Source organism: Indicator indicator, chromosome 14, assembly GCF_027791375.1.
Source record: "Indicator indicator isolate 239-I01 chromosome 14, UM_Iind_1.1, whole genome shotgun sequence".
In the NCBI taxonomy this organism is placed as follows: domain Eukaryota; kingdom Metazoa; phylum Chordata; class Aves; order Piciformes; family Indicatoridae; genus Indicator; species Indicator indicator.
Window position 1 is genome coordinate 5,418,950 of NC_072023.1, and position 27,384 is coordinate 5,446,333.

A 27,384-nucleotide genomic window follows, 5' to 3' on the forward strand; every position below is an offset into this window, starting at 1 on the left:
CTCTCATACATCTGTGTGTGTGTTTATAAACATATCCTCTTTCTTCTGCACTGCTTCGTTCTGTCCTGTGGTAGGAATATTATACCTTAGCAACTTTCTGCACAGCCTCCCTTGATGTGCTCTGTCAGCTCTCCTTCCCGGAGAGGGAGATGGCAGATCCCATCTCCAAGGACAGGGACTGCTGACCCTCAGGAGACTAAGTCCAAACCTCTCTGGTTACATCAAAGCTGGTGCAGCTACCGGCAGCTGCTGACTGCAACAAATACTGCTTATGCAAAGCAGGTTGGCATGCTGCTTCTCTCTGTTCCTCTGTACAGCTTTTTTTCTGGTTAGGGATATTTAGAAGATAAAGCCTGCTCCTATGGAACCTGAAGAGTAAGATCCAGAAGTATGAGGCTTCCTTCTCCCCTCCTGTGCCACAGTGTGTATCAGAAATGACTGCATTGAAATTTAAGTCAGAATGACAGCGAGGGAGAGGAAGGGTAGGCTTTTTCCAGTTCACTGTCTACTGAGTTCAGCATTTCTCTGAAAGAACACTGGGCAAGTCCACAGAGATGGCTGCCAATGTGAGTGTGAGCATCTTGTGTTTGGCAGGCTGCTATGACTTGCACCAGCTATGCTGACCTTGGCTAAGGAGAGAAGGTACAAGTTAATCAGTACCTCTGCTTGTCTTGGTCAAACACCTGGGACTGCTTCCTTTATTGGCATAAACTGATGGGAATTCAACTTCACTGCTTACAGCCAAACCCTGACACTGCCTGGTAAAAATGAACAAAGTGCTCACTGAAAGCAGTGAAAACTTTGCTGGAAAAATAGAGAGATCAGTGAAATTCTAGTGTCTTCTCTACTAGAAAGTCAGGGGGGGTATTGTACAGTTTTGTTCACACACAGAGACACAAAAGAAAATTAAGCTTGCCCAAATTTCCACTTTTTCTGTTAGTTTGGGATTTTTCCTCCCCCTTTCAGTATTTTGTTAATTTTTTTTTTTCAGGGAAGTTGCACACAAAGGCCTTGATCATGCCATCTGCTCTGTGTCTCCAGATCTCTTATGTGGGCTGAAGTCAGCACCACCTTTGGGGAACTGAGCACGCAAATTGCACTACAAAGTTAGTGCTGGAATGGAGGAACTCGGTTTTTGCCTGCTTAACGGCGAGTTAGGTACTACTACAAATCCTCTGGTGCCATCTTATGGCCACCGCATTTATTGTATTTATTGCTTTTGAAGCGTTTGAAAATGCAAAGCCAGCTTTCTTCGTCATTCGCCTCATGCTACAACACCCACTAGGAGGCCGGGAGAGAAAAATAGGGACAAAATCTGCGGCTGGATTGTATGCAGCTGAAATGACATTTTAGTGAAGCTATTTGTCCTGATTGTCAAGTTCCCACTGGGACCTATTCCAGTTTAGCTCCTTTTTATCTCTACACAACCAGGAGAGGAGATGCCTCTGAATAAATTCGGAAGACTTTCTATAGACTCACTTTTAGCAATTGAAAATACGCTTTCTGAAATACAATCCAAGAAGACAGAGTAATTACAAGAAGAAGTAGATAGCCTGCATTTATCCCTTTACATCACCCTCCATGATCATCATCTTTTATCACCAATGGATGCAGACACTGTCAGCAGCATTAGCTGGTGCAGTTACAGATCACTTTGGAAGCAACTCAGTACAAACCCTTTTGTCCTCTCTAACCTTACTTCAGCAACGATCAGCAAATGCTCTCTGTCCACAGAATCCAAGCAGCTGCACAAATGTCTCTTTTCCCAAGTAATCCCACTACAACTGCCAGTGTTCCCCTCACCTAGCCTATCACACCTACCTCACACACCATTGTCCAGCAGGCAGTGGGAAATGGATTTCACTTCTGTGTCGTCAGAACAAGGCCCTGAAACTTCCTCTTGGCTCTTATTTTGGCTGTCAGAGGCCATGGGGTTTTGCAGGTGAGTAACTCACTAACCTTTATTGAGAAGGCTGACTGGAAAGCAGTTACTAGTGAGTTCCACTATGGAGTCTGTATTTACACCTTCATTCTGAGTGCACCCAGTGTAAACAGTTCAAAAGTGTCACTCTTCAGTGCTGTAAGGGAACGATTGGCAGCAGATTATTGGAAACAGGAGGGAGCTAAGGAGGATCAGGACAGTTACCTTATCTCTGCTTCCAGATGGGATTCCGACCTACTCTGCATTTCTCTGTTGGCTTTATCAGAGCTCTGCACTTCTTTAAAAGGTTTTTTTTAAGCTCTTGATCAGGGACTGCTCTCCACCTCATCTTGATGCATCACTCCTCAGGAGAGAGCTGTCTCATACTTCTCCAAGCCAGGATTTTCTTCCCTCTTGCAAGAATATGAATAACACCTGGAATGAAGAAAACTATCAAGGTGAAAGACACCTACATCAGCTGGAACTGGTGCAACCAGACTTCTCCTTATGGATTGTGGCCATGCTTCTACCAGCAAATTGTTTGGATTGATTAATGACTTACAGGTTGATGGAAGAGTCTGGTGAATGATCTTTGGTTGAAGACTTGCCACCAAAATCTGAGTGCAGATTACAAACTGCAAAATTTTCCAATTCAAGAGAAAAGAGAAACAAACAGATGGAAATAACCTCTGCTGGAGCAACACCTTCTTTACAGTGTCTTGGGTGGACTCTAGGATGCCAGTGCTGGCCAGCCTTCTATTGCTGATCTCCTCACAAATGTTGCTAAAAGGGGTAAACATTGTTTTTCTGGTTTTTTTTTATTATTATTATTATTTTTAAATTTTATTTTTATTTTCTCTTTTTCATATTCTTTTTTCCTTTTCCTTTTCCTTTTTATTTTCCTTTTTCTTTCTTTTCTTCTTTGCCCTTCTTCTCCTTCTCCTTCTCCTTCTCCTTCTCCTTCTCCTTCTCCTTCTCCTTCTCCTTCTCCTTCTCCTTCTCCTTCTCCTTCTCCTTCTCCTTCTCCTTCTCCTTCTCCTTCTCCTTCTCCTTCTCCTTCTCCTTCTCCTTCTCCTTCTCCTCTTTCTTCTCCTTCTCCTTCTCCTCCTTCTCCTTCTCTTTCTTCTCTTTTTGTGTCTGACAGATGTGACAAGACAGGAGGAGGAAATTCATCTCTGTGAGTGATCAGGCTGCACTAGCACGTTCCTTTGCTTGTTTTTCCCCTCTTCCCTCACTTAGTAATCATGAGCACAATATTGACATAAATGGACCATGTGTTCATGACAGCACTCTTGGTGTATTTAATGAAACTGGTCCACATCATATATGAACTCAGGTATCTTGGCTGGCATTTGCCTGAGATGGAGCTTGGGCAATAACCTAAGGTTGCTCAGGAAGATCTTGTCAAAGATTCCTGCTTCCCGTGCTTGCTCTGCCAATAATGTCAGAGGCAAGAAGAGAGCAGGGAGAAACTTGGCGTGTATTCATAGTGATATACAAAAAAGTCACACACTGATGCTAATCTTAATTTGCTTTTATGTTGCAGGCTGCATCCCACTTCATGATGGATATGGCTCTGCATTCCTTTGATGACCAGTATCTGGGGTGCAGAGAGCAGATGATGGAAGAACTGGAGCGAGGAGACTATTTCCAAAAGGAAATAGCTGCTAACAAGGACTATTTGAGTCTCTGGAAAAAGGCCCAGGAGGCTTTGTTAAAGAGCCCTGTAGGTCTCCTAAGAGAGATGCATGAAAGCCATGCCATAGCCCTCATGGCTTACACCATGAACTCTTCCCTGCACTCTCAACTGAACTGGGCCACTGCTACAGGAGGAAGCTCTCCAGAGCACTACAGACACAACTTCAGTTTCAAATATTTTCACTTTTACCTAACAACTGCTATTCAGATAATGAAGAAGTGGCAAAGCAGCAAGGAAAGCACAGGGAAACCTAAGTGCTACCAGGTGCACAGAGGGGTAAAAGACTTATACATCGAGGCCAGGGTGGGCAACAGGGTGCGATTTGGCCGTTTCACTTCTACCTCTCTCCTCTGGAATGAAGCCCAGAAGTTTGGGAATGAAACTTTTTTCACAGTGACCACTTGCCTGGGAGCAGCTGTGCAAGGCTTTTCTTACCACACATCCGAGAAGGAAGTCCTCATTCCCCCTTATGAGATCTTCTTTGTCAAACAGTTCTTTCAGACGCAGCACGGTAACCGGATGCATCTGCATTCTGTGGGCAACTACAGCAAGTACCACTGCCAGCTCGTGGAAGGTAATGCTTTCAGCCTTTCATGCAGGGAGGACACAGGATAGTCTGATCTCAAGTACCCCAAGCAGTCCCCACCAGCTACACCTACATGAGGCCACACTCAAGGCCAAATCTGTAGCTTGCTCGTTGTGTTTACCTACAAGAAGCAATGTTTCATCTGCTTGTGGTGAAACAGCACCCCAGAGCTCATTGAAAGTGAACCCACCTGATACACAGCAGGTCTCAGGGTTCTTTGTAGGCTCCATTCATCCTATTTGCCATTGCAAGGATGTCATGAGACACAAGCATGTGGGTCCCCATCATTCCTACTGCAAGGGCAGATGAGGTCTGCATGTAGGTTCAATTCAGATATTTATTCTGTTGGCTTGCAAGGCTACTACACTTCAAGCTTCAGGACAAAACTACTGCTGCCTTAGTTGTGTTCCCTCCTGTGGCAGAAGAGAGAAAAGATATTCTTTGGCAAAGCACATACTGTGAGATTCCTGGCTATAGAAAAAACTCCGTGCTGGAAGACCTCACTGGACCTGGTCCACATCCCTGTCCTTCTGTGAGTCCACCACCACCAATACAGGACTCTTGCTTTTGTCTCTCCAAAGAGTAGTGTGTCAGTGCAACCTTTGAGCACAAAATAATTATTCAGGAATGAGTCTGTGTCTGGTCCTAAGCCAAGGTAGTAGGTAGACTTGAGGGAATGGCTTTCCTGGGAAAAGTCTGTGTTAGCAAGTGCAGGAAGCATTAGCCAGTGAATGACATCTCAATGACTGCTCTTTTGACTTTCTTTCAGATTCAAGAAGCAATAATGCTGCTTCCACTGCCCTCACCTCTGCTGCTCTTGTAGGTGGAGTTTTCATGTGCTTGGTCTGCAAGAACTGATTCTCTGGGTGCATCCAGGTATATAAGCTTGAAGAGAAGGAAGAAGAATTCACAGGAAATCAGTCTCTGGAGTTCCTATTGTGACAGAAGGTTCAACCCTTGCTTTGCTTTCAGCAGAACCTCTCCATATGAGTCTAGAACATTCAGCCTACTTTATCAAGACATTCTCTGGACACATTAAGGTAGGAGGGCAGTTATCTATGGCCTTTCTGGGGAGTAGGGAAGTGACAACCTTCACTGCAGGTAGCTTTGCCCTTTGGCATTCAGAAAGGACACACATGGACTTTGGACTATTTACAGACCTCTTAGTACCTTTAGTGAGAAAGTGTCTGTCTGTGGGATGCAAAAGGCACCATGGTGGGCAAAGTCAGGTGGGTAGCTATGTAGCCTTGCCTATCTCCTTTAAGTGCAAGGTCCCAGGAGACAATAAAGTCTGTGGGTGCTGCACAGTGATCTTTCCCTGCTGCATGACCCCATGGACCAAAACCATAGGGGTCTGTAATGGCAGAGGCCATCATCTAATAATCTAGTAACATGTTCTGTCAAACTAAACTCCTGTCCCTGAAATCTCAAGACATGTTTGCCCAGTTAGCTAGAACAAATTCAGTACACAACTATTTTACTATTAGCTTGTTTTCTACCCTTATTTCATGGTACTTTCTTGTTGCTCTTTGCTGGCCAGTGATTTCAAGCAAGTTGTCAGAACTTGATTTTGACCCCTACATGCTCAACAATACTAAGTTCAGATTTCAAAAGAAGAATGAAAAGTTTAGAAGCAACTGCTGCAGATACATCTTGTGTGTGTGTGTTTTCAAACATTCCTAAATTCTTTCATGTGCAAGAATTACAGGAATCAAGATGAATTTTTCAGGCACCAGCCCACTTATGTCTCTTTCTGCAGATCAATTATTGTTGAGATGCAGACTTCAGCCATTTTAACAAAGGATTGGAATCCTTCACAAGGTGGCTTCAGCACCATAAAAGTCTCCTCTAAGTAGTCAGCTGCTGCTTTCAGGATTTTCTTTATGGATCTTTGTCCTTTTAGAACATTGATAGACTGTATGAAAACAAGAAATGAAGATGAGTGAGGTTTGAGCTGTTGTGCTGTTTCACTCGAGGAGGAGCAGCCCTCTGTGGCACATGGAATATCGTTTTGTTGCAGTATCTTTACAGGATCAGCATAGTCCATGAGAAGTTCTGATACTTGGAGGGATAAGGCAGGTGAACTCGATAATTGATGAAGAGCAGCCTCTACTGTGTCAGGAAAATCACCTTGTTTCAGTATCACTGCCACGAGTACCCCCATGATGCTTTCTACAGTCCCTTTGTAATTCTCATAAAGCTCCTTTACTGCAGCGATCTGGTCCTGCAGGGAGGTGGTGAGGCCAGAATTCTTATCATACAAACTGTGGATGATGCTTTCCTGTACATCTTTGTCTTTTGCTTCCATGGTGGTTTGCATTTCTTTCCAAGCTCTGACCAGGAGCTGCAGATTCTCTTCAATGCTGAAGTGTTCTTTGACTGTCATGATGGGGAAGTTGGTGCCAAGATGCTGATTGAGGAGTCGGAATGTTTTGTTGATTGAAGAGACATAGAAGTACATTAAGTCATGTAGATTGTGGCAGGCCCTAATCAGCCTGCCTTTATCACTCTTTAAATGGAGGCAGGATGACATTTCTGGAGTGGGGGGTCTGACTCTGAAAAGCAAACAGAGAAAATCCAGGGGAATAAAACTGGATAGGGGAATGAAACTGGACACATTTTCAGCTAGAATGTTACATTCCTGAAACCAATATTAGAAATTATCAACCCACCTGCTCTGCCCTCCACCAAGACATTACAGTTAGAGCAGGTGTCTTGGCAGGTGTCTTAGCAAACAGGCAGAAAAACATGGTGTAAACAGCTGCAAGTATCATAATTCTTATGAGAAGCATGCAATTTGAAAAGCAATAGAAATGCTTTAAGTGAATTTTTTTTTAATGCCTTTTAGTGTTTATTGGTGATTTTATGGGAGTCCTAGCAAACAATCCGCTTTACATCTTCCTTAGAAGTATAATCCTTCAGGCTGTATATACTGGTGAATCTACACAGAATGAAACTCCTATTCTGTGGAAGGGGGGATGGACACAGCAAAGTCCAATATAAAAGAAATCTGTGTTCAAGAGGCAATGCAATTGAAGGCTTCACCTATTCTCTCAAGGAACAGAAGGCCTTTGGAGGATCTAACAATTGGAAGGAAGAGAAAAGGAGTGAAAAAATGAGATGAATTTGGATAAACATGCCACAATAGAATCAATGAAAAGCAGGCAGGCAACAGGACCCAGCTGAAGCTCAGCCCCTGAATCCCAAACTCATCACATGCTGCTGGAAACCACCAGAGGAACACAGGGGAAAGAGGATGAAGTCACTATCCCATACACATTTCAGCTGATTGCAGGAGCACTCAGAGAAAATCAGGTAGGCAGCCTAAATGTTTACTTAGAAAAGCCTCTGGAGAAAATCTCCTTGGAGCAGGAGAAATAGTCAGAGATATGGAAATATAGGTAGCCTGCCTAACTCTAGAAAGCAAATGCAAAAGCTAGCAAAAGTGTTAATTTGAAGAGACATAAAATCTAGGGCAGTTATAGGAAGCTGAAATAATCACTTATAAAGAATAGATGCTGAAAGTCTCCTCCACATCTGCCTGTTTGTTGAAGTGCTGTTTCTTTTAGAATATTTGGTCTTCTCAATTTCTACAAATAAGGAAAAAAGAAATGACCTTTCAATGAAACATTACAGGTGTGGAAAGGTACCAAGACCACACTGAATGAGAAAGCAAGCCAGCAACATCCCTGAGGCAGGACTGACACAAAATCATACTTAGCATTGACATGACTTTTTGTTTCCTGACAATCACAAATCTTTACTGTATGTGTACTTTGCTCCTTCCAGCTTGAAGAGAGATGTGTTAAAGAGTTTATTCTCTTGACAGAGCTATAAGGTAAGTGGCTGAAAGAAATATACATTTATTGTGCAAAATAGTGTGGACAAAATTGTCTTCAGACTAAAAGGGAACTGTTGAAATAATTGTTTTTCTGCAGTGCTCTTGTGGGGGAGGGTGTGTTTAGTAAATTACAGCTAGGTCAGTGTCAGATGATTTGCAGTTAGCAGAGATAATGCAAGAACTTCAAAGGACTAAAATGACACAAAGGTACCTTTTTTTTCCCCCTAATTTTATGAAAAAAACCCCAAACCTAGCTAGTCCCTTACTCATAACTGTTTGTTTTGATAACTGTGATATGTAGGCACCAAGAGCAAGAGGAGCTTTATCACAGAAAAATGAGAGGCACTGCATAAAAGTGGTCGAGAATTGCAAGAGAAGGGCTGAGAATGCAAAAATACTAACAAAGACCTGAGTCATTCTACTCATTCAGAGTTTGCCCCTGTTGTAAAGTTTCTTTGAGTCAAATTCCTGATAAAGAATGTTTACTTTGCAGTTGGTGATGGGTTAAAAGGAAGTGGCACAGAATTGATTACAGAGGCTTAGTGATGGAGCAACTCCATGATCACTGGTAACTCAGCCACTTTGGACTCTGCATATTGACATGCAGAAAAATGTATTGAATGTGCCATTTTGCTGGCAAACAAGCAACAGCCCAGAGAACAGTTACTCTAAGGATTAGACACAAGTGTCTGGGAAGAAGGAATCAAAGTAAGTTCAGTTTTGTGCTCTGGTCTGTCAGCAATAAGGGAGGGCCAGATTCTGATCAGTCATGTCCTAGGAGCTTGGTGAGCACCTGATGATATTAAGTCCACACAGAACACAATAGGTATGAAGGAAGTGTGGCTGCACAAGCTGGACTCTCCCTGCTCCAAGGTAGCCTGTCATCACAGACATCATGCTGCAGTAGGTGCACCTCACAGTGCTTACAGGGCATGCTGCTCATGGGGCTGTCTGCAGCTGTTTGACATTCATGAGGCAAAAACCATTGGGAAATCAATTACAGCATTAAGAAGGTGAACATGCAACAAGAGAGCAGGGGCTAAATATCAGAGAAGGAAACACAGTGAGAGATGTGTGTAAGGTGACACAGTTTAGAATGGGTTTATTATAGATAATTTGACTATTCTCTATGAATTCCCAAGTGTGAGTTTATTAGCATAAGCACCGAGTACTTACATGATAACATTTTTCTCTTGAATATGAGGAGAAATCAGCTACCTTGTCATGAAACATCCTTATGGTGATACAGACTATGCCTGCTCCACCAGTTCTCATAGTTGTTTAAAAATCACATGCCACTAACTGAAAAAAAACAACAAAACAAAAAACAAACCAACAAAACCCAGGCTATTACAAAAGTGTGTCTAGAACAGTTCTTTCATTTCCACAGCTTATTTTAGATGTTGCTAATTAGATGACACTGTTCCATTTGTCAGTGAACTAGTTCAGCTTCTACCATTTTCAGTTTCCAAGGTGAAGAATGACCCATATTCATCTTACCAATCTGCTAATTACATATTTGTTATCTATTTCTGTTGCTCTGACTATGTCCAGTGTCTTGTAAGGTCCTTTTTAAAATTGTGTGGCTAAAGATCCAAAACAAGAATTAAGATTTCTACGTTTACAAGCTATGCCTTAAGATTTGATTTGTTGAGTGCATAAAGAACCAGTGAGGCAGAAGCAAAGGACATTTCACTGGCCTTTAAGGGTTGGGGTTATGGGTGTTGAACAGAGTAAGAGGTTTTTTTTCTCTCTTGAAACAGCCTATTTCTGAAGAATGGCGCTGAGTGACCTTCTTTACCCAGATAACCCCAAGAGAAGGCAAGAATTGATCCAGCTGCACCAGGAATTGCTTGACTGTATGTCCACAAATTTCCGTGCCACAAATGAGCTGGCTGGAGTGCTGAATGAGCACCTGGGCTGTACCATTCCTCACATTCAGATGAGAGACAGCAGCACTGTCAAGGAAAACTGTGATATAATCATTCAAGCGATGAGTGAGATTCAGCACCAGGTACAGAAGATTGATAGTGACATGAAGGAAAAGCTAGAGCCTGTGCTGTACCAGAAGCTGTATGACATCAAAGAGCCTGAGCTGGAGAAAATTGCAATAGCCCAAAAAATTTTTTCCATTGTTCTTGGAGAAGCAACTTCAACAGCTGGGATGGTAGCTATGAAACTTCTTGGATCCAATCTTGTAACTTTCACTGTGAGCAAGCTCATCAGCCTCCTTGCACAGATCGGGGCATCTGTTCTTGGGGGAATCAGCATCACCATTCTTGGGCTTGGAATAGAAATGATCCTCCATGCCATCCTGGGAGCTGTGGAGAGGAATCAGCTTTCCACAGCTGTGAGAAGCTACGAGAAGCACCTGGCTGAGTTTAAAGCAGCCTCAGAAAAGTATCAGCGTGCCATACGTGAAGTGACTTCTTTGGTGAGACAGCAGGCTCAGTGAAGGACATCAGAGTTCTCTCTCCTGCTATGACAGTGGCTGCAGCAGCTACACCTGCAGAAACCTTTGTGATTCATTATGGTAAATGAACTACTGATGGCTTTTTTTGTCATCTTAGTGGCAGCAGATCAAGAGATGTGACATCAGAGAATTGGCACTGAAATATATTAATATGGAATTGACTTGTAGGTGCTTCTGGGAAGAAATGCTTTCAATTCTTTGCACCTTTCCTTCAGCTATTTTCTGGAATGCATCATAGATAACCTTGAACTATAATTCTTACTAGTGAGATTAATATTCATTGCTGGAGCAGTAGTGATAAGGTGTGATTTTTTTTCTCTGTGTTACTATGTCAAAGATCACAACATGATGAGAGAAAACCGTTTCAACAAGCCAGTCCATGTTGTCATCTGCAGGGCTCACTGGGACAGCTGTGCTTGCAAAACTCTTGGTGTGGATTAGTGCTAAATCTGGTAGGCTGAATTCCCTGTTCATTGAACTGCTTACAAGGGCTAGGTGAAGCATATTTAACTTTTATTTCCTGTCCTATCCCTGCCTAAGAAGGTGGGAAGAGGTCTTCTTTAAATAAACTCTAATCCCACAAGATTAGCAAGTAAGAGAAGCGTGGGCCTACAAACAAACACAAATAATCTTACCCCACAACTGAAAGTGGCCACAGTGTTCCAGGCATGCCTGGCTGTGAATAACCTCTTATGCTCAGTAATGCCCTGTTCCTGACAACCCACAGGGAAATATTTCTGTGCACACTTGCTGCTCTGTTGATGGAAATGGAATTATACACATGTACAAGTGTCTGTAGGATTACAGCCCTGCTTTACCTAAACCCATCAATATGAGACTGCGAGAGGATGCTCAGGTTTTGAATTTCCCAGTATGCTATCCAAGGGGCTAGCTTTTCAGGTTTTGAAAACAAAGCTGGAAGTGAGACATGATTTGCAGTCCCTTGCTCTGATTTGCTGTGGTTTGCTTTTACTTTTTTGCTCTCTGAAAAAAAACAAAGAAAAATAAAAAATAAAGGCAATTTAAGAATTAATAAAAATGTACCTGAATAGTTTAAGACTTCTCTGTCCTGTACACAGTTTAGATTTTTTTTTTTGTTTTGTCTGAAAAATGAATCTTAAACCAAATAATGAAAAAAAAATATGAAAATCTCAATTAGAGATGCAATTTAGAAATGTTTTTTTATATCCATGATAGGCTAATCTAGTAGGACTGTGTGTAGGTTCCTTTTTTTAGCACCAGCTTCCCTCAGACTAATAGCACACCCAAATTCATACATGCTTGTTAATACACAGTATTAGCAATATTAGATTATTATATCAATAACAAGATTGTACCTGTGGAAATAGAGGTGGGTGAGATTACAGCAGAGAAGGTATACATTGGCTTCATAGCCCTTCCATTCTGGCTTTTATTGTTTTGTTTGCTTATTTGGTTGGTTGGTGGGGTGGGTTGTTTGGTTGGTGTTTTTTTTTTTTTCCTTTTTTTTTTTTTTTTTTTTTTTTTTTTGTGTGTGTGTGCTTTGTTTTGTTTTGCTTTGTTTCCCCCACTGTTCCCACTTCAATCATCGGAGTCCTCTTTGAATTTGTGTTCCAAAGCCACTAGATGGCAATGCAGCTGGTGACTGACAAACTGGGACCTACACAAGGCACAGACTGGATTGAGAGGCAATTCCGAGGCAAAAGGGACTGCCTTGCCTCACATGATGTGTTATGGTGGGTGACATGGTGACCTGAGGCATCATTTCTCCAAGAGGTGACATCTCCTGGCACAAGTGACACTCAGTTTAGAAGTACTTGTTTAGAAACAAGAGACTGTCAATCAGCAGAACAGCAGTATGAGCGTTGGACAGGCAGGAGCTCCAGGCTCCTTCTGACTTTCTATGTGCAAATGCCCATTCTGAGTTAGAAAGAAAACTCACCAGCTGTGTATCCACAAGAATGCAAATCACCACTGTATAAGAACAGCAGAGTCAAATAAAACCAAACCTGTTACTTTTCAGGCAGTTTGTCCACACTTACTTGAAAGCAAATTCTAAGCAGTGCCAGGGAAATTAGGGTATGCAATGTACACAAAGACCTTAGGAAGAAGCTTTTCAGTACAAGGGTGGTGAGAGTCTGGAATAGGTTGCCCAGAGAGGTTGTGGAAGCACTCATGGTCAGGTTGGATGAGGCCTTGAGCAAACAAGTCTAATTGAGAAGCATCCCTGCCCATGGTGGGAGGTTGGAATAGATGAACGTGTCCAGAAAAGGGCCATAAGGATGATCAAAGGGCTGGAGCTCCTCTCCTATGAAGACATGCTGACAGAGTTGGGATTGTTCAGTCTGGAGAAGAGAAGGCTCCATGGCTTTCCAGTATCTGAAAGGGGCTACAAGAAAGCTGGTGAGGGACTATTTGGGGTGTTGGGTAGGGATAGGAGTAGGGAGAATGGTTCCAAGCTAGAGGAGGGTAGATTTAGATTAGATATTAGGAAGAAGTTCTTCACTATAAGGGTGGTGAGACTGGAATGGGTTACCCAAAGAGCTGGTAGAAACCCCATCCCTGGAAGATTTTAAGGCCAGGCTGGATGTGGCACTGGGCAACCTGAGCTAGTGTGAGGTGTCCCTGCCCATGGCAGGGGGGTTGGAACTAGATGATCTCTGAGGTCCTTTCTAGTATTCTATGATCTCTAAGGTACCTCCCAACCTAATCCATTCTATGATCTACAATTTGTTCATCTCTTGATAGATCCTTGTTCCTGGTGGGCTTAAAGGAAAGCAACCTGACCTACTTGTGTGGCAGGTGTCCTCATGCCCATGAGATGTTGAAAGATATCTGTTGACGATGTTGGAGGCTGGTGGGCAGTGGCCTGTTCCCTCTGTGTGTATGATCCAGGGGGCTGTGAGCTCACAGGGGCTGGGCCAGCAGCCCTACCAGGCTAAGAGAGTGGCTCATTGACCTCATAGAGGGGTATGGCAACATCCAGCACTAACAAGGTGCGTTTGAAGTGAAAAGCCTAACAATCAGCTTGGGACCTTCCCAAACTCTTTTCCCCAGCCGTAGTAATAATAAAATCAATAGAGTTTACTTGCATTATTGACAGTTATATACCTGCAGTGAGTGCAGGATGCATGTAACCAGTTAGATGCAAGGGAGAGCACCCAGGTGAGTAGAAGTATCTTAGCTCTGTGCTTGGTAACCAAAATTCTGGCCAACAAAATAAGAAATAATTCCCTCTGACCAGTCTTACACTTGGTCCTCCAAAGATGTCATAACCAGTCCTCTAGACTCCCTGGAGCATGCTTCTTGGTGTGACAGAGGTACGAAGAGAAACATGTGAGAGGACAAGCCAATTAAAAGTCGTAAACATTTTCCAGCAATACCAGCCTAGCATTCCCCGAGCTGCAATGGCGGCCTCTCCCTATAGCCCTCCCTAAAAGTGCCTTCACTCGCTTTCAGAGGCCGTTAGGGACCTTTACACTCCGGCCCCGGTGCCTGGGCGGCCGCACGGCCCCACGCCCGCCCCCGACCATAGAGAAACCTCCGGGCGGAGTAGAGCGGCACCGCGAGGCCACAGAGCTGAGGAGACGAGCGCACCAAAGCTCGCTCCCGGAGCGCTGTCCTGTGCGGCAGTCGCGCTTTACGGCGGCCCTATTCCGTCCCCGTTCAAGATGGCGGTGAGGCCGCGGCGAGGAGCGAGCGGGTTATAGAGGCCTCTGCAGCGGGAGGAAGCCGGGTTGCCCCGCCCGGCCGGGCGGAGGGGTGAGAAGAGCGAGACGGTGCTGGGCTGAGGGGAGAAGGCGACGATTTTGAGCTATCTCCTTCTCTTCCTTCATTGTGGGAGGAGGGGAAGCTTTCGTGTGCCTCGTGGGAGGCTTTATACTTCGTTCTCCAGTGGACAGAAACACACCATAAATTTAGTGGTTGGGGTTTTTTCCGTTTTGCTTTGGCTTTTTTTTTTTTTTAAATTCCGTGGAGTGTTAACTTGTTCTATTGAAGCTTTATGTCCTAAAAGGATTTGGGATGGAGAGTTCAGAAGTTTATTGTCTTTCCCATTACGTTTTATATGTTAGAAATGTGGGAAATACAGAGTGCAAATGTAACTCTTACCTCTGTTGGACTTCGTGTGTAAAGAAACTATAGTGGTGTGCAAAAAAAAAAGTTGGTGTGATCCTTTAAGTATGTTATTGGTGATCACAAATCAGGGAACACTTGCATACAGCAGGCCAACTGTGTCACTTGGGAGTATGAGCCCTGAGCAGAGCTCTGTAGATCTTTACCAGTCAGTGCATTGAATGGGGTCAGTTTCAGGAATTTGCTAGGAACCCTTTCTGCAAGGTCTTGAAGCACTAAATGAGGTACTGTGCTTAAATTTCTTTTTAGGGTATAGAGGGAAGTATGTAATTTAGTGGTTTGAGAATGGCATCTTCTGTAATTGGTAAGAGGAATGTACATGAAGACTGTAGTGAGGCTACAGAGAGCTTCAGAATGAACTTGTGAATGCTTTCACTTTGGTTGCAGTCTATTTAGAAGTTGTATGGTGACTAGAAAGCTGAATCCCTTCAGCTTCCAAATCTCAGAGGATGTTTTAGATCTTGATGTGGAATCTGTTGCATGTTATGTTGTTTTTTTTTTTTTCTGTTGGTTTTGGTTGGTTTGGTTTTGGATTTTGGATTTTGGGTTTGTGGTTTTTATTTTTTTTTTTCCACTGTTGTTCTGGCAGGGAAGTAGGGCTGGGATTGGGGTAGAACTGAGAGAGAGAACATCCCTTGCTGCAGTTTGGACACATTTGTAGTACAAGTTGAAGGGATCTCTGAAGACAAATAATTCTTTCTAGAATACTTTTTTCTTTTCTGGTCTTGATAACAGCTTGAAATAATGCTGATGGAGGCGGAGGCAGAGTGCGTAAGGGCAGTGGTATAGTACTGGTCTATGGGGAAGAAAAGAAGACATGGGGGTGTGTGCACAGCATTTGATGATGGATGCAGTAGCTGCTGGGGAGGGAAATCAAGGGCAGTTTGAAAGTCTGAGGAGAGGAGGAAAATTGTGGGAAACAGTTGAAAATGAGAGGAATTACTCTTAAGAGAGTAAATGAAAAGCTAGGATGACTCTGATATGCTCTTAAAAATAATTTGTATTTTATCCCTCTGTAGTGTAAGCAAGAAGCTTCTTTGAATCTTGGAGTGAATAGCAAATTCACTGATTAAAGTAGATAGCTAGTAAAGTAGTAGTGACTAGGCACTTAGTAGTACCTAGTTAAAGTAGGGTGATTTTGATGTGACTGTCTGACCTTGTAGTGGGGACCTCTCAAGTATTTGAGGTTTTTAAGGGAACAACTCTGCCTATACAGAGAGGAGAAATAAGCATACTCAATCTACTGGTGCACAGGCCTTGAAACCATGTCATCTTTTCCAGGTCTCCCTGTTTTTAAAGTTTTTTGAGGTGGAAGGCAAAAAAAAAAAGCCAAAATGGGGCGGAGATCTACATCATCCACCAAGAGTGGGAAGTTTATGAATCCCACGGATCAGGCCCGTAAGTATCTACAAAAGCTAAGCAGATGGGAATGGGGTAGAAGGCTCCTAGGGAAGCAAATAAAAAGCATTCTCTGAGGATAAGATTCTCACTGGAAGATATTATCTTAGTTTTGTCTGGTAGAAGAACTTCTGGAGAGGGATGTTTGCTAGCATGTTATTGCTTCTCTTGAGTATTTACCTCTTAGTTTTCACTGCGGTTAGCAGTGTTCAAAGATCTTTGTACTTAGCTGTTGGCTAAACTGCAAGCTGCTTCTTGGGGCATAGTTTATCTGTGTGAGGCTAGAATTTGAGGAAAGTGTCAAATTTTGCAGATGCTCTGGCTAGGTGAGAGTTGTCTTAACATCTGGTGTGTTGCCAGAAGGAGAAAACATAGCTATCAATGCTAAACAGATAAAGAAAATCCAGGATTCAGTGGTGAATATGCTTTATTTCAAATGCATACTCAAAGCCTACATGTTTTTAAAGTGGCTCTGTTTCAGCTTCTGGACAGCAATCCTTTCAGGACTGCACACATTGCTATGACTTTTGCTCTCTGTTGTTCTTCTTTCTGTAGAAATAATGCTTGCTCTGGAGACATGAAAAGTGCTATATCTGCTTTTCTTTCTGTATAAAACACACAAAATAGAAGCTGTTGATGTATTTCTCTCTCACTGGGAAGAGAGTTAAACAGTCTTTGTAAAAGGAGTGAACTATTGAGAACCAGAACTAGTCTCAATGAAGGAAAGGTTCTTCAGGGATTTGACTGTCTCTTTCAAGCTATTTTTTCTTTCTTTTCCCCTCCTCTCTAGGGAAGGAAGCTCGGAAAAGGGAACTAAAGAAGGTAAATAAAGAGATCAGGAATAATTACTTGCCTTTCCTTGTACTATATGCCCTGTTTGTGATTGTAATGCAAAATGCTATCCAAACAAGGAGCTTAAGAAAACAAATTTTGGTTTTGAGCAACCTTATCACATCATCTGCTGTTGTGAAATTTGTGGGTTAGAGCTTTTTGAAACATGATGATAAGTGCTTGGGAATTAAAAAAAAAAACCAAAAAACTAAGAAACAACCCACACTACAAATCCTTTCTACAACTGCCTGAAAGGAGGTTGTAGAGAGGTGGCATCAGTCTCTTCTCCCTAATATCAGGTGATAGAGTGAGAGGAAATGGCCTGAAATCGTGCTAGGAGAGGCTTACATTGGATATTGCGAAAAAGTTCTTTCCTGAAAGAGTGGTCAGGCATTGAAACAGGCTGCCCAGGGAGGTGGTGGAGTCACCATTCTTGATGGTGCTCAAGAACCTTGGGGACATGGTTTAATGGCCATTGTGGTCTGGGGTTGATGGTTGGACTTGATGATCTTAGAGGTCTTTTCCAACCAAAACAGTTCTGCCATTCTATGACATAAACCTCCCAAACCTCACATCTTTTTTAGCGTGTTTTACTGTGTATCTTTTGTCAGTCAGTTTATCTTGAGTGTCTTAACTTGGAGTGGAAGAGTTAGAGAAGCCTTTGTAAGTAGCAAGAGAGTGGAATTAAAGTTCCCAGAAGTTTTAATTGCCATTGCTGCTGATGTTTGTCATGGTTAATATTTGCAGGGAATTTTGAAGTGTGTTTTTTCTGCAAAGACTGGGAGTGGGTATTCAGTGCCAAGGTTCTATTATCTTTCTCCTGTGATGCTTTTCTGACTTCCTTGATCTCTGATCTTCCTAGAACAAAAAACAACGAATGATGGTACGAGCAGCTGTACTGAAAATGAAAGATCCAAAGCAGATTATCCGGGACATGGAGAAACTGGATGAGATGGGTGAGTGAGAGGTATCAGGTGTTGGACTTAGTTTGTCAGCACTCAAATGGTTTAACTTTAAGGGGTGACTTAAATGGTTTAACTTCAAGGGCTGACTGGGAGACTAGTGTGAGGTGTCCCTGCCCATGGCAGGGGGGTTGGAACTAGATGATCCTTGTGGTCCCTTCCAACCCTGACTGATTCTATGATTCTAAAACAGCAACCTTTTTATTTCCCTGTTAGAACAGGAGGTTCTAGGAGCCATCAGGGATTGATTATGATTTTATGTAGTGCTATCAAAAAGGAACTTTTTTTTTTCCCAAGAGGATGACTCTTAAAAAAAAAAAAAAGTGGTGTGCATGGCAGTGATTTAGATTTGGAGGAAGAAATTGCCCTAAGGCTGAAGACTTCCTGAAAATAGGGACTGAAAGCTGTATGCTTTGAAGTTATTTCATTCCTTGGAAGCTGTGGAGCAGAGTAACAAGAATATTTGGATTGTTTTTTTGCTGTCTTGGATTAGAGTTTAACCCAGTACAGCAGCCACAACTTAATGAAAAAGTTCTAAAGGATAAACGCAAAAAGCTGCGGGAGACTTTTGAGCGCATCTTGCGGCTCTACGAGAAAGAGAATCCTGACATCTATAAAGAGCTGCGCAAGCTGGAGGTGGAGTATGAGCAGAAGAGGTCTCAACTCAGCCAGTACTTTGATGCTGTCAAGGTAATGCTTATCATATTTCGGGCTTGCAAGTGTGGTAGTGTGTACTTTTTGTCTGCTTGTTAGGTGTGACAACTGTAATGGAAGGGAACTTCCTGTGAGACCAGCCTGATGTTATTTGGCCTATATTAAGCCCTTAGATTAGTTTGTGTGGTACTAATACTACAAAAATTGGTCTAGTAGCTCCAGTTACAGCACTTCAGTGAGGACAGGATGGGGGTTATCAAGTCTGTGTTTGTCTCTGATGAAATAATTTCGTTGAACGTGAAATTACAGAGGAAAGGGACATTTGTTGCAATTAACAACATCAGAGTTGTATTAAAGACAGAGTAAGCTTGTGAGTGTATTGTTGACATTTCTTTGGATTTCTGCTAAATCTGTTGCTTGAAATAATGGGAATCCTTTCTTTGACATCCTTCCATACCATATTTGACAACATAAGAATGTCTAAGTACAAGTATCTAAGATTTTTAGGTTTTATTTTGTCCTCTGGAATATGCAACATCCTATGATTTGTGCCTTCTGGGTGCTCTAAATACAAACATACTTGTCTTTGCTTTGGGGACTGAAGGTCTAAAGGGAGATGGAAGCCTGACTGGGTTTCAGCTGTAATACTAAAGCCTTTCATGGGTACTCTGCCTGTGCTTGGTTTTGAGTTGAAAGCTTTTACTGTTTCCCAATTGTCCTTCATGGACAGCTGCAAGATAATGTGCCTTCAGAACAGACATGTTTGGCAAGTGATGGTAGATCCCGTGTGTTTTGTACTCTGAAAGGTTGTGCAGTAGCTTCTGTGGGAGTAACCCATTCTCTCCTTCCTTTTTTATTCTCCCCAGAATGCTCAGCATGTTGAAGTGGAAAGTATCCCCTTACCAGATATGCCACATGCTCCCTCCAACATCCTCATACAGGACATTCCCCTTCCAGGGGCTCAGCCACCTTCTATCCTCAAGAAGACATCAGCCTATGGGTAAGACAAAAAAAAGACACCTTGGAAAGGAGGTAAAAAATAAAAAAAAGGGTAAAAGCAGAAGTAACAGAGTAGGAGAAATCAGGAGTTCTGTGCAAGTGATTTGTAGTTCATTTAACTAAAGCCCTTAAACTTTCTCTACTATTACAGATTTTTTTGTTTTAAATTAGTGGGAGTAACACTCTCTCACTCCTAGCATTTGTCTTTCTGCATCAGTAAAACTTAAAGCCCTGCAACTCTGAACCTAAATGCCTCATAAATTGCCATGTGTGTGTTCCTTTGTCTTGCTAATATATTCAGTTTAAGCTCCTAGTTTACTTGCTTTTTAGGTTTCTCATTCTACTACCAATTCTTTTTTTTTTTTTTTTTCTGAGTAGTCTTCTGTTTTCACCAACTTTGTGATTACTTCATTCTACTTCTGTGGTAGGATTCAACACTTCTTTTTTTTTTTTGTTAGTCATCTTCTGAGAACCTTGCTCTTGTGTGATCTTCAGCAATCGTGTCTTTGTATGAGGCTGTGAACTCCTTGGGACAAGTCTGTTCTTCATAAATGTTCCTGTTTGTTTTTAGAAGGCTTCTGTGTGAGCAATGATGAGAGAAGACTTAAGAATTCTGTGAAGCTCATATTTGGTTTTGTTTTTCTGTTCTTGTGTTTCTTATTTCTTTTATTTGCAGACCACCGGTTCGTTCCATTTCTGTACTTCCTCCTCCTGGGCTTGGTGTTCCACGTTTACCTCCAGGTAGGAAGCCTCCTGGACCTCCTCCAGGGCCACCCCCACCTCAAGTCCTACAGATGTATGGCCGTAAAGTGGGTTTCACCTTGGAGATGGCTCCTCGAAGGCGAGAAGAGGATGTTTCTTACAGTTCTGAAGCAGGTAAGGACTCCTCTATTACTGCCTGGGGTTTTCCTTGACCTCTCTGTTTTGCTATTGTTGTGAACATAGTGTGCTTTATTCAATGTTCTCTGGCAATATGCATAGAAATACTACTTGAAGGACTTTTAAAAATAATTTCACTTCTGAGACAATGCTGGCAGATCTCATAATGCCTGCAGTTTTGTTATCAACTACATTTTTAAATGCTGAAACTTCTAATTACAACTTTCAGATACCATCTGTGCAAACATAAAAAAGAAGCTTGTTTTCCCATATTGTCTTAACCAAGGCTGAATCATTGTGCATTATTCCTTAAAAAAAAGAACTCCAACCAAACAAAAAAACGAAGGGGAAAGAAACCCTAACATCTGAGAAGCCTTCCATTTCAAAAACAAACAAACAAAAAAACCTCGACACCAAAAATCCCAAACCCAATGCAACACAGAGCCAAAAAAAGCCTGAGCAAAATGAACCCAACCAAACCCCTGAAAATCCAGACCAAGCTGGGGTATGGCTTTGGGAGGAGAACCTAGGTCCTCCTTTTTAACATAGCTAGTCTGTCTTCCCTAGAAACTTCTTTGTGACTAGGTAGATGCTTTCTGGTAAGCAATAAAACTACTTCAGTGGTGGGTGATGAATCTGTGGAAGAGAACTAATGAGCTGTGGGTAGGAGCTGCCTTCACTTGTTTGCTGTGCAAATCAACCACCTGGTTAATAGGAAATCTTATAAATAGACTCTCTGGAATATTCTTTAAGGATGTGCTGAACAGTTTGGTAAAGAGTTGACAATATATCCATGTGGTTGCCAGGGGAGATTTTTCTAACTGTAGATGTACAAAATCCTCTTTCACACCCATGTATTTGGAGTCTGTGCATTTCATAGATTCATAGAATGGTTTGGGTTGGAAGGGATCTTAAAGATCATCTAGTTCCAACCCCCCTGCCATTAGCAGGGACACCCTCCACAACCCCCCTGGTTGCTCAATGCCTCATTCAACCCAGCCTTGAATGCCTCCAGAGAGAGGGTATTCACAGCCTCCCTGGGTAACCATTTCCAGTGTCTCATCACTCTAACTGTAAAGAATTTCTATCTAATACCCAGTCTAAATCTGCCCCCCTCAAGCTTCAGTCCATCGCCTTTCATCCTATCACCACAAGCCCTTGTAAAAAATCCTTTCCTGGCTTTCTTGCAGGGCCCATTCAGGTGTTGGAAGGCCACTATAAGGTCTCCCCGGAGCTTTCTTTTCTTCAAGGCTGAACAGCCCCAACTCTCACAGCCTATCCCTATAGGAAAGGTGGCTCCAGCCCTCTGATCATCTCTGTGACTCCCCTCTGGACCTGCTGCAGCAGTTCAGTGGACACCAGAAGGGGATGCAGTGCTATTAAGCGTGTTACAAAATCATGATGTTCTCAGCAGGAAGTGTTCCTAGTATTGCCTAATACTCTGATTCCTGCAGGCCAGCGAGGGCATGATGATGATATGTCCAGTACTAGTGAAGATGAAGGTTATCCTGAGGACATGGATCAAGACAAGCATGATGAGAGCAGTGATGACAGTGACAGTGACAGGTCGGATGCAGACAGTGAAGGAGAGGACTTCCTGCATCGTGATAATGACAAGGAGAGGGAAGGTGGTGAAGAAAAAAAATCAGGTATGGTGGGAAGTTAGAGATTTGGGTTCAGTTTTTTTTACTTCCCCCCACCCCCCCCGCCAAAAAAAAAAAAAAATTCCACGCTGTTAACAGAGGTTGTATCTTTTTTCCTGACTGGGAGGGAAAGTAATTTGTTTAGCCAGCTAACTGTTTTAACTCGCTTTATTTCCATCTGAGGAACTTTTATTAGTAAATGTATCAGAAGGAAACTAAGACCACTGCCTGTCACACTGCTAATGCTTTTGGACAATGTTGTTTTTCTTGATTGCTTGCAGGAGATTAATTGGTGAAGAACACTAGGTTAGCAAAACTACAGGTCATTACTTGTGTTAATTCTGTAACACAAACGTTTGCTCTTACGTAAGAAACAGAATTATATTAGAATGATATGTTATCCATATCAGGTAGAAGACTTAAATCTATCTGATTTTTATTCTTTTCTTCCCACTAACCTTGCCTGTGCTTTGCTTTCCCCAGGTCATAGTGTTAGGTTTGCAGACATGCCTGGGAAGTCAAGGAAGAAGAAAAAGAACATGAAAGAACTGACTCCACTCCAGGCCATGATGTTACGAATGGCAGGTGAGTGAGATAGATGTGTCAAATGGAGCTAGGCCGTTTGGCTTTCAGTTAAGGCTTCTCTGGGAAGCTTACTTTGTGTGCATAGCTTTTATTTTATTGGATAAATATTTCATTATCATAATACAAGATCTGCTAAGAGTGTAAGATGTGGTTAGGTATTTGTTGTTTGAGTTTTTTTGAAGTTATTTTTAGTCTAGTAGCATGTGTATGTGTTCTGCATAGCAGAGTTGAAGTTATAGCAACTTAGGGTGGTTTAATTTTTTTTTTTATAGGTGTACTGTGATTACTACTTTTTTTTCTTCTAAATTTTATTTTGCTTAACTCTTAAACAGTTGCCCAAATTAAATATGAACCCCATAATGAAAAAGGAAGGGTGAGATTGTCTTTGGGCTTAGCCTGTAACCTTCAAGGATTTGTACTCCCTGAAAGATTTGTATTCCCTAAAAACCAGCCTTTTGCAGGAATAAGTTAACCAATAGAGTGGGTTTTTTTGTTTTTGTTTAAGAAGGAAGACACCCTAATATCTTTCAAAGGCTTGCAGCTTCTTGGATATGAGGATTATATTTATTCTGAGATCCTATCCGTGTCTCCTTGTCCCCATTTCCCACCCTGTTCCCGCAGATTGTCACAAACCATAGATCAAGTAGCTGCAATTTGGGTTAGTAGTAGAAGTTTAGGCTCCCACAGGAACACGGAGCTCTTGGTGGCAGAGCTCTGTTTAGAACTGTGATAGTTTTTGTATTTTATTTTTTAAAATAATTCATTTTTTTGTTTAAGATTTGGTCAGTTTTCTTTCCTTTAAGATTTGTGGTTTTGTTTTTTTTTTTTATTCTGTGTGTTCAGGTTTCTCATGTTCATAAAGATACTACCTGTAGACTGATTTTTATGTCTCCATTTTTTCCAGGTCAGGAAATCCCAGAAGAAGGGAGAGAAGTGGAGGAATATTCAGAAGAAGAGGAGGAGGAGGAAGAGGACTCGGAATCTGAAGAAACATCACAACAGCAACAGCAGCAGCAACAACTCAGTGACGAAGCTCTTGCAGAAACTGTGTCATCTACTACAGCTTCCCAGGCACAACAGCAGCAACCACCTCCACAGGCTGTTCCTCCAACTCAGATACAGGCACCTCCTATGCCTGGGCCACCTCCACTAGGACCACCTCCAGCCCCTCCACTGAGGCCTCCAGGCCCACCCACTGGTCTTCCTCCTGGCCCTCCACCAGGCGAGTGCTTGGTATCCTCTGCTTTGAAGGATGCAGACTATCTACTAGAGGGAGTTTTGAAGTTGTAGGATGGGGTACAAGAGCCTGATGTTGTAATTTCTGAGACCACCTTCTGTGGACAGTCTGTTGTTGCTGTGCTGTGCTTTTGAGGCATCAGGCTCCTGTAGCTGTGGTCAGCCTGGAGGGCATTGGCTTGTTTTTATTAGTGCTGACACAGACAGCAGTGGAGCCAGAGCTTGGGGTGTGAAGAACAAGGCCTGGTGCCATGTGCTTCCCCAGGGTGTTTTGTGGTTGGTTTGTTATGTTTGGGTTTGGTTTTTGTTTTTTTTTTTTTTTTTTTTGGTGTGGGGGTTTCTGTTTGTTTGTCACTGGGGATTTTTTGGGGGGGCTGTTTTTGTGTGTGTGTGGTTGGGCTTTTTTTCTTTGTGTGTTACTTTTATTTTTCCCTTGTGTTGTTTCCTTTACAACAAGAGGTTTGGGAGCCAACACCTACTTACAGGCTTTCATTTTTTGATTGATTTTTTTTTTTTTTTTAACAAACTGTCATGTGAAGGCTTCTACTATTCTACCACCCTAATATATTGCAATCTTGTTAGGGAAGAAAATTATCCTTAGATGAAATAAATACTAAATTTTAATTTACATCAATATTAGACTGCCTGGAGACTATTAGCAATGGAGTGAATCTGTAACTTTTCTGATAATATATTATGGGATTTTTTTTGGAGGGGCAAACAAAGTTTGTTGTCTTTAAAATTTATCTAGAGGAAGGCAGAAGTTTAGTTCCTATAAGCCAGTAGGGTTACTATATAGCTGATTTGGATATAAGAGTAGCAAACTATTTTGTAACTTAGAGTGTATAAATCTGTCTCTTAATTTCTTATACTTAAATTGCAAAGATCCATAGTTGGATTATAGTGAGGAGCAGGATATGCTATGACATTCATGTGTTACTCTGCATGGTTACAGTAACAACACGATTTTTTCCCAAGGGGAGTGTAAGGAGAGCACAGTTTCTTCCAGTCTCTTCCCACAATCACATTTTCTTTTAATTTGAGAAGATTTGTTTAATCTGGCAGATGGCCAACATTAGAACAGCTTTCAAGTTCGTGTTGAGGATTTAGTATTCACTGATTGGATTGTTCTGGGCTTTCTTAACCATGAGCTAAAATTCTCTTTGTTTGTCTGCATGCTTTCAGGAGCTCCTCCATTCCTGAGACCTCCTGGCTTACCAGGACTGCGTGGGCCTTTACCTCGACTTCTGCCACCAGGTCCTCCACCTGGGAGACCACCTGGCCCTCCCCCAGGTCCCCCACCAGGTCTGCCCCCAGGTCCTCCTCCACGTGGACCTCCTCCTCGCCTGCCCCCTCCTGCCCCACCAGGTAAAGTATTTTGTTTCCTTCAGGGCTAAGCCTCTCCCTGCTTAATTTTCCCAGTTTTTGCTGTGGTGACCAAGCCAAGAATTACAAGTGGTTACTGGTTTTTTGTTGTTCCTGTCTGCAGCTGCAATGTGCTGTATCTTGCTGTGTGTAGTTTGGTAGCAAGAAATCCATGCACAAAAAGGGAATTTCAGCATCTAAACTTCTGATGGTTTCTGAATAACCCCGGGTTATATATAATGGTGCTGCACTTAATGAGCTGGAGAATAGGGTGGTGTTCTTCCATGTGGTCATACATTTCTGATGACTCTGAAATTCCAGTGGGACAGATCATCAAGAAAGTTTCTTTTCAGTTTGTAACTTTAAAATTTAGAAGAGCAACCCACAGGCTCCTTTGGCTTCCAGAGTCTTGAGGATCAGCAGCGTTTTCAGCCCAGCATTTGGTGCAGGGTTGAAAACATGCCTTTTATTTTTTTAAGACAGTTCTACTGCACCTTGTTCATTTTTTGTTTTGCTTTTTCCCTTCTTCACTTTCTGAGCCAGTGCACTTAAGACTTCCAGGTGTGGAGTCAGCTTTTTTTTTTTTTTTCCCCTTTCTTACAGGCATCCCTCCTCCTCGCCCAGGCATGTTACGGCCACCTCTGGTGCCTCCATTAGGACCTGCCCCACCTGGGCTCTTCCCACCAGCTCCTATTCCAAATCCTGGGGTGCTGAGTGCACCACCCAGCTTGATTCAGCGCCCCAAGGCGGATGACACCAGTGCAGCCACCATTGAGAAGAAAGCCACGGCCACTATCAGTGCCAAGCCACAGATCACTAACCCCAAGGCAGAGATCACTCGCTTCGTGCCCACTGCCTTGCGAGTGCGCCGGGAGAATAAAGGGGCTTCAGCTGCCTCCCAGAGGAAACAGGATGATGAACCTGCTCTCCCGTTAACCAAAGCTGCCCCTAAGGCTGGATCATCTGCCCCTATCTCTGTACAGACAAAGGATGATGTGTATGAAGCCTTCATGAAGGAAATGGAAGGTCTCCTGTGACCTGTCCTAGTCCTAGTCAGCTTTGCTGCCCCTCTGAACAAAGATGAGACCACCTCAGAGGGAAGAGAAGGAAGGGTTCTCCTGCAAGCAACGAAAGGGCTCACGTGACAGGGAATAGTTCCCTACCCACAGGTTAACTTTCTGCTATGCTCTGAATAGAAATGGCTGCAGATGAAATGTGGCTGGGGACCTCCTTTCAGAGCTGGCATGTCCACTTGGTGGAAGGAAATTAAAAGAACGTCATGCTGCTTCCCTTGAATCCTCCCCCCTTCCCTGGAGGGAGGTAATAGTACTCTGGGGAAGGAGGTGTGGGAGAAAGGGGGGGTGACTATGCTCTGCCTGAATCCTTCCATATCTCTGGTGAAGGTAGTGGAACAGGTTTTTAAGGAGCCAGCAAAGCGTTAGCAGCATTTCATACACATATGGTTGTCCAGGTTTTATTTTCTGTACCCTTCTTTTCTGTAAATATTTTATAATCCTGATAGGGTTTTTTTTAGTTGCAGTGAGATTGGTCAATCATCTTTGATCCAGGGTAGTCAGGGAGGTAATTGGTTGCATATACTGTACACTGGAATTTTTCACCCTGTCCCCTTTATGGTCATCTTGACAGCTTTTCATCATCTGGGGAAACTTCATTTTGTCTTGTGGAAGACAATAAATGTTCAGTGTATCAGAGTACTGCTTGCCTTGTGATTTGTTTAAAATTAGCATGTAGATGAAAAAGGTGGGGGAATGTTCTTGGGCCTTGGGGGAAGATTGAGGCATTCTGAACCTCAGTAAAGCAATCTCTGCTTCTAAATAATACTTATTTTTGACCTAAGTTCTGCTATTTTCTTGGTTTTAATTTCATAAACAACCTTTGGTAGCTAGTAGAAATTTGAAATGGGAATGGCAATGTATTATTTTTATCACTTTTTTTTTTTTTTTTTTGGTGGGGACTTGGGTGGGGAGGGGATCATTTTGGTACTTCTGACCTTTGGGTTTTAATAATAGTTCTGACTGTGTCTCACAGGAGTCAGCCTAAGGAGAAGAGGAAGTGTGTTTTGGGGTATCAGGACCAACCACCATTCAGGGCAGAGAAAATCTCCCTGGCAGTGCTGTCATTACATTAGTAACCTGCAGGAGTCGTTTGATTTATTCTGCTCCTCCAGTCGTCTTTTAT

The 27,384-nt window shown here is 42.6% G+C and overlaps 3 protein-coding genes across 6 annotated transcripts; all 3 read left to right on the plus strand.

The window, feature by feature from the left end:
- Positions 1–2,629: 2,629 nt before the first annotated feature.
- On the plus strand, positions 2,630–5,064 carry ART4 (ADP-ribosyltransferase 4 (inactive) (Dombrock blood group)). The gene is made up of 3 exons (XM_054386949.1): positions 2,630–2,713; positions 3,468–4,194; positions 4,976–5,064. The coding sequence occupies exons 1-3, from the start codon at positions 2,657–2,659 to the stop codon at positions 5,062–5,064; spliced, it is 873 nt and encodes a 290-aa protein (XP_054242924.1). The 5' UTR covers positions 2,630–2,656.
- Positions 5,065–5,223: 159 nt separating this feature from the next.
- Positions 5,224–11,530, plus strand: SMCO3 (single-pass membrane protein with coiled-coil domains 3). Of its 4 annotated transcripts, XM_054386950.1 has the most exons (3): positions 7,483–7,521; positions 7,843–8,044; positions 9,811–11,530. In XM_054386950.1, the coding sequence occupies exon 3, from the start codon at positions 9,825–9,827 to the stop codon at positions 10,500–10,502; it is 678 nt and encodes a 225-aa protein (XP_054242925.1). In that variant the 5' UTR covers positions 7,483–7,521; positions 7,843–8,044; positions 9,811–9,824; the 3' UTR covers positions 10,503–11,530. The 4 variants fall into 4 exon arrangements, with proteins under 4 accessions (XP_054242927.1, XP_054242925.1, XP_054242926.1 ...); XM_054386952.1 differs by lacking the exons at positions 7,483–7,521; positions 7,843–8,044 and adding an exon at positions 5,224–5,246; XM_054386951.1 differs by lacking the exon at positions 7,483–7,521 and having other exon boundaries at positions 7,841–8,044.
- Positions 10,957–26,863, plus strand: WBP11 (WW domain binding protein 11). Its single transcript, XM_054386948.1, has 12 exons — positions 10,957–10,972; positions 15,915–16,031; positions 16,822–16,853; positions 17,725–17,818; positions 18,318–18,514; positions 19,345–19,478; positions 20,154–20,353; positions 21,811–22,005; positions 22,483–22,584; positions 23,489–23,806; positions 25,006–25,188; positions 25,789–26,863. Exons 2-12 carry the CDS (start codon positions 15,968–15,970, stop codon positions 26,220–26,222), a joined length of 1,953 nt encoding a protein of 650 aa, XP_054242923.1. The 5' UTR covers positions 10,957–10,972; positions 15,915–15,967; the 3' UTR covers positions 26,223–26,863.
- The last annotated feature ends 521 nt before the right edge of the window (positions 26,864–27,384 follow it).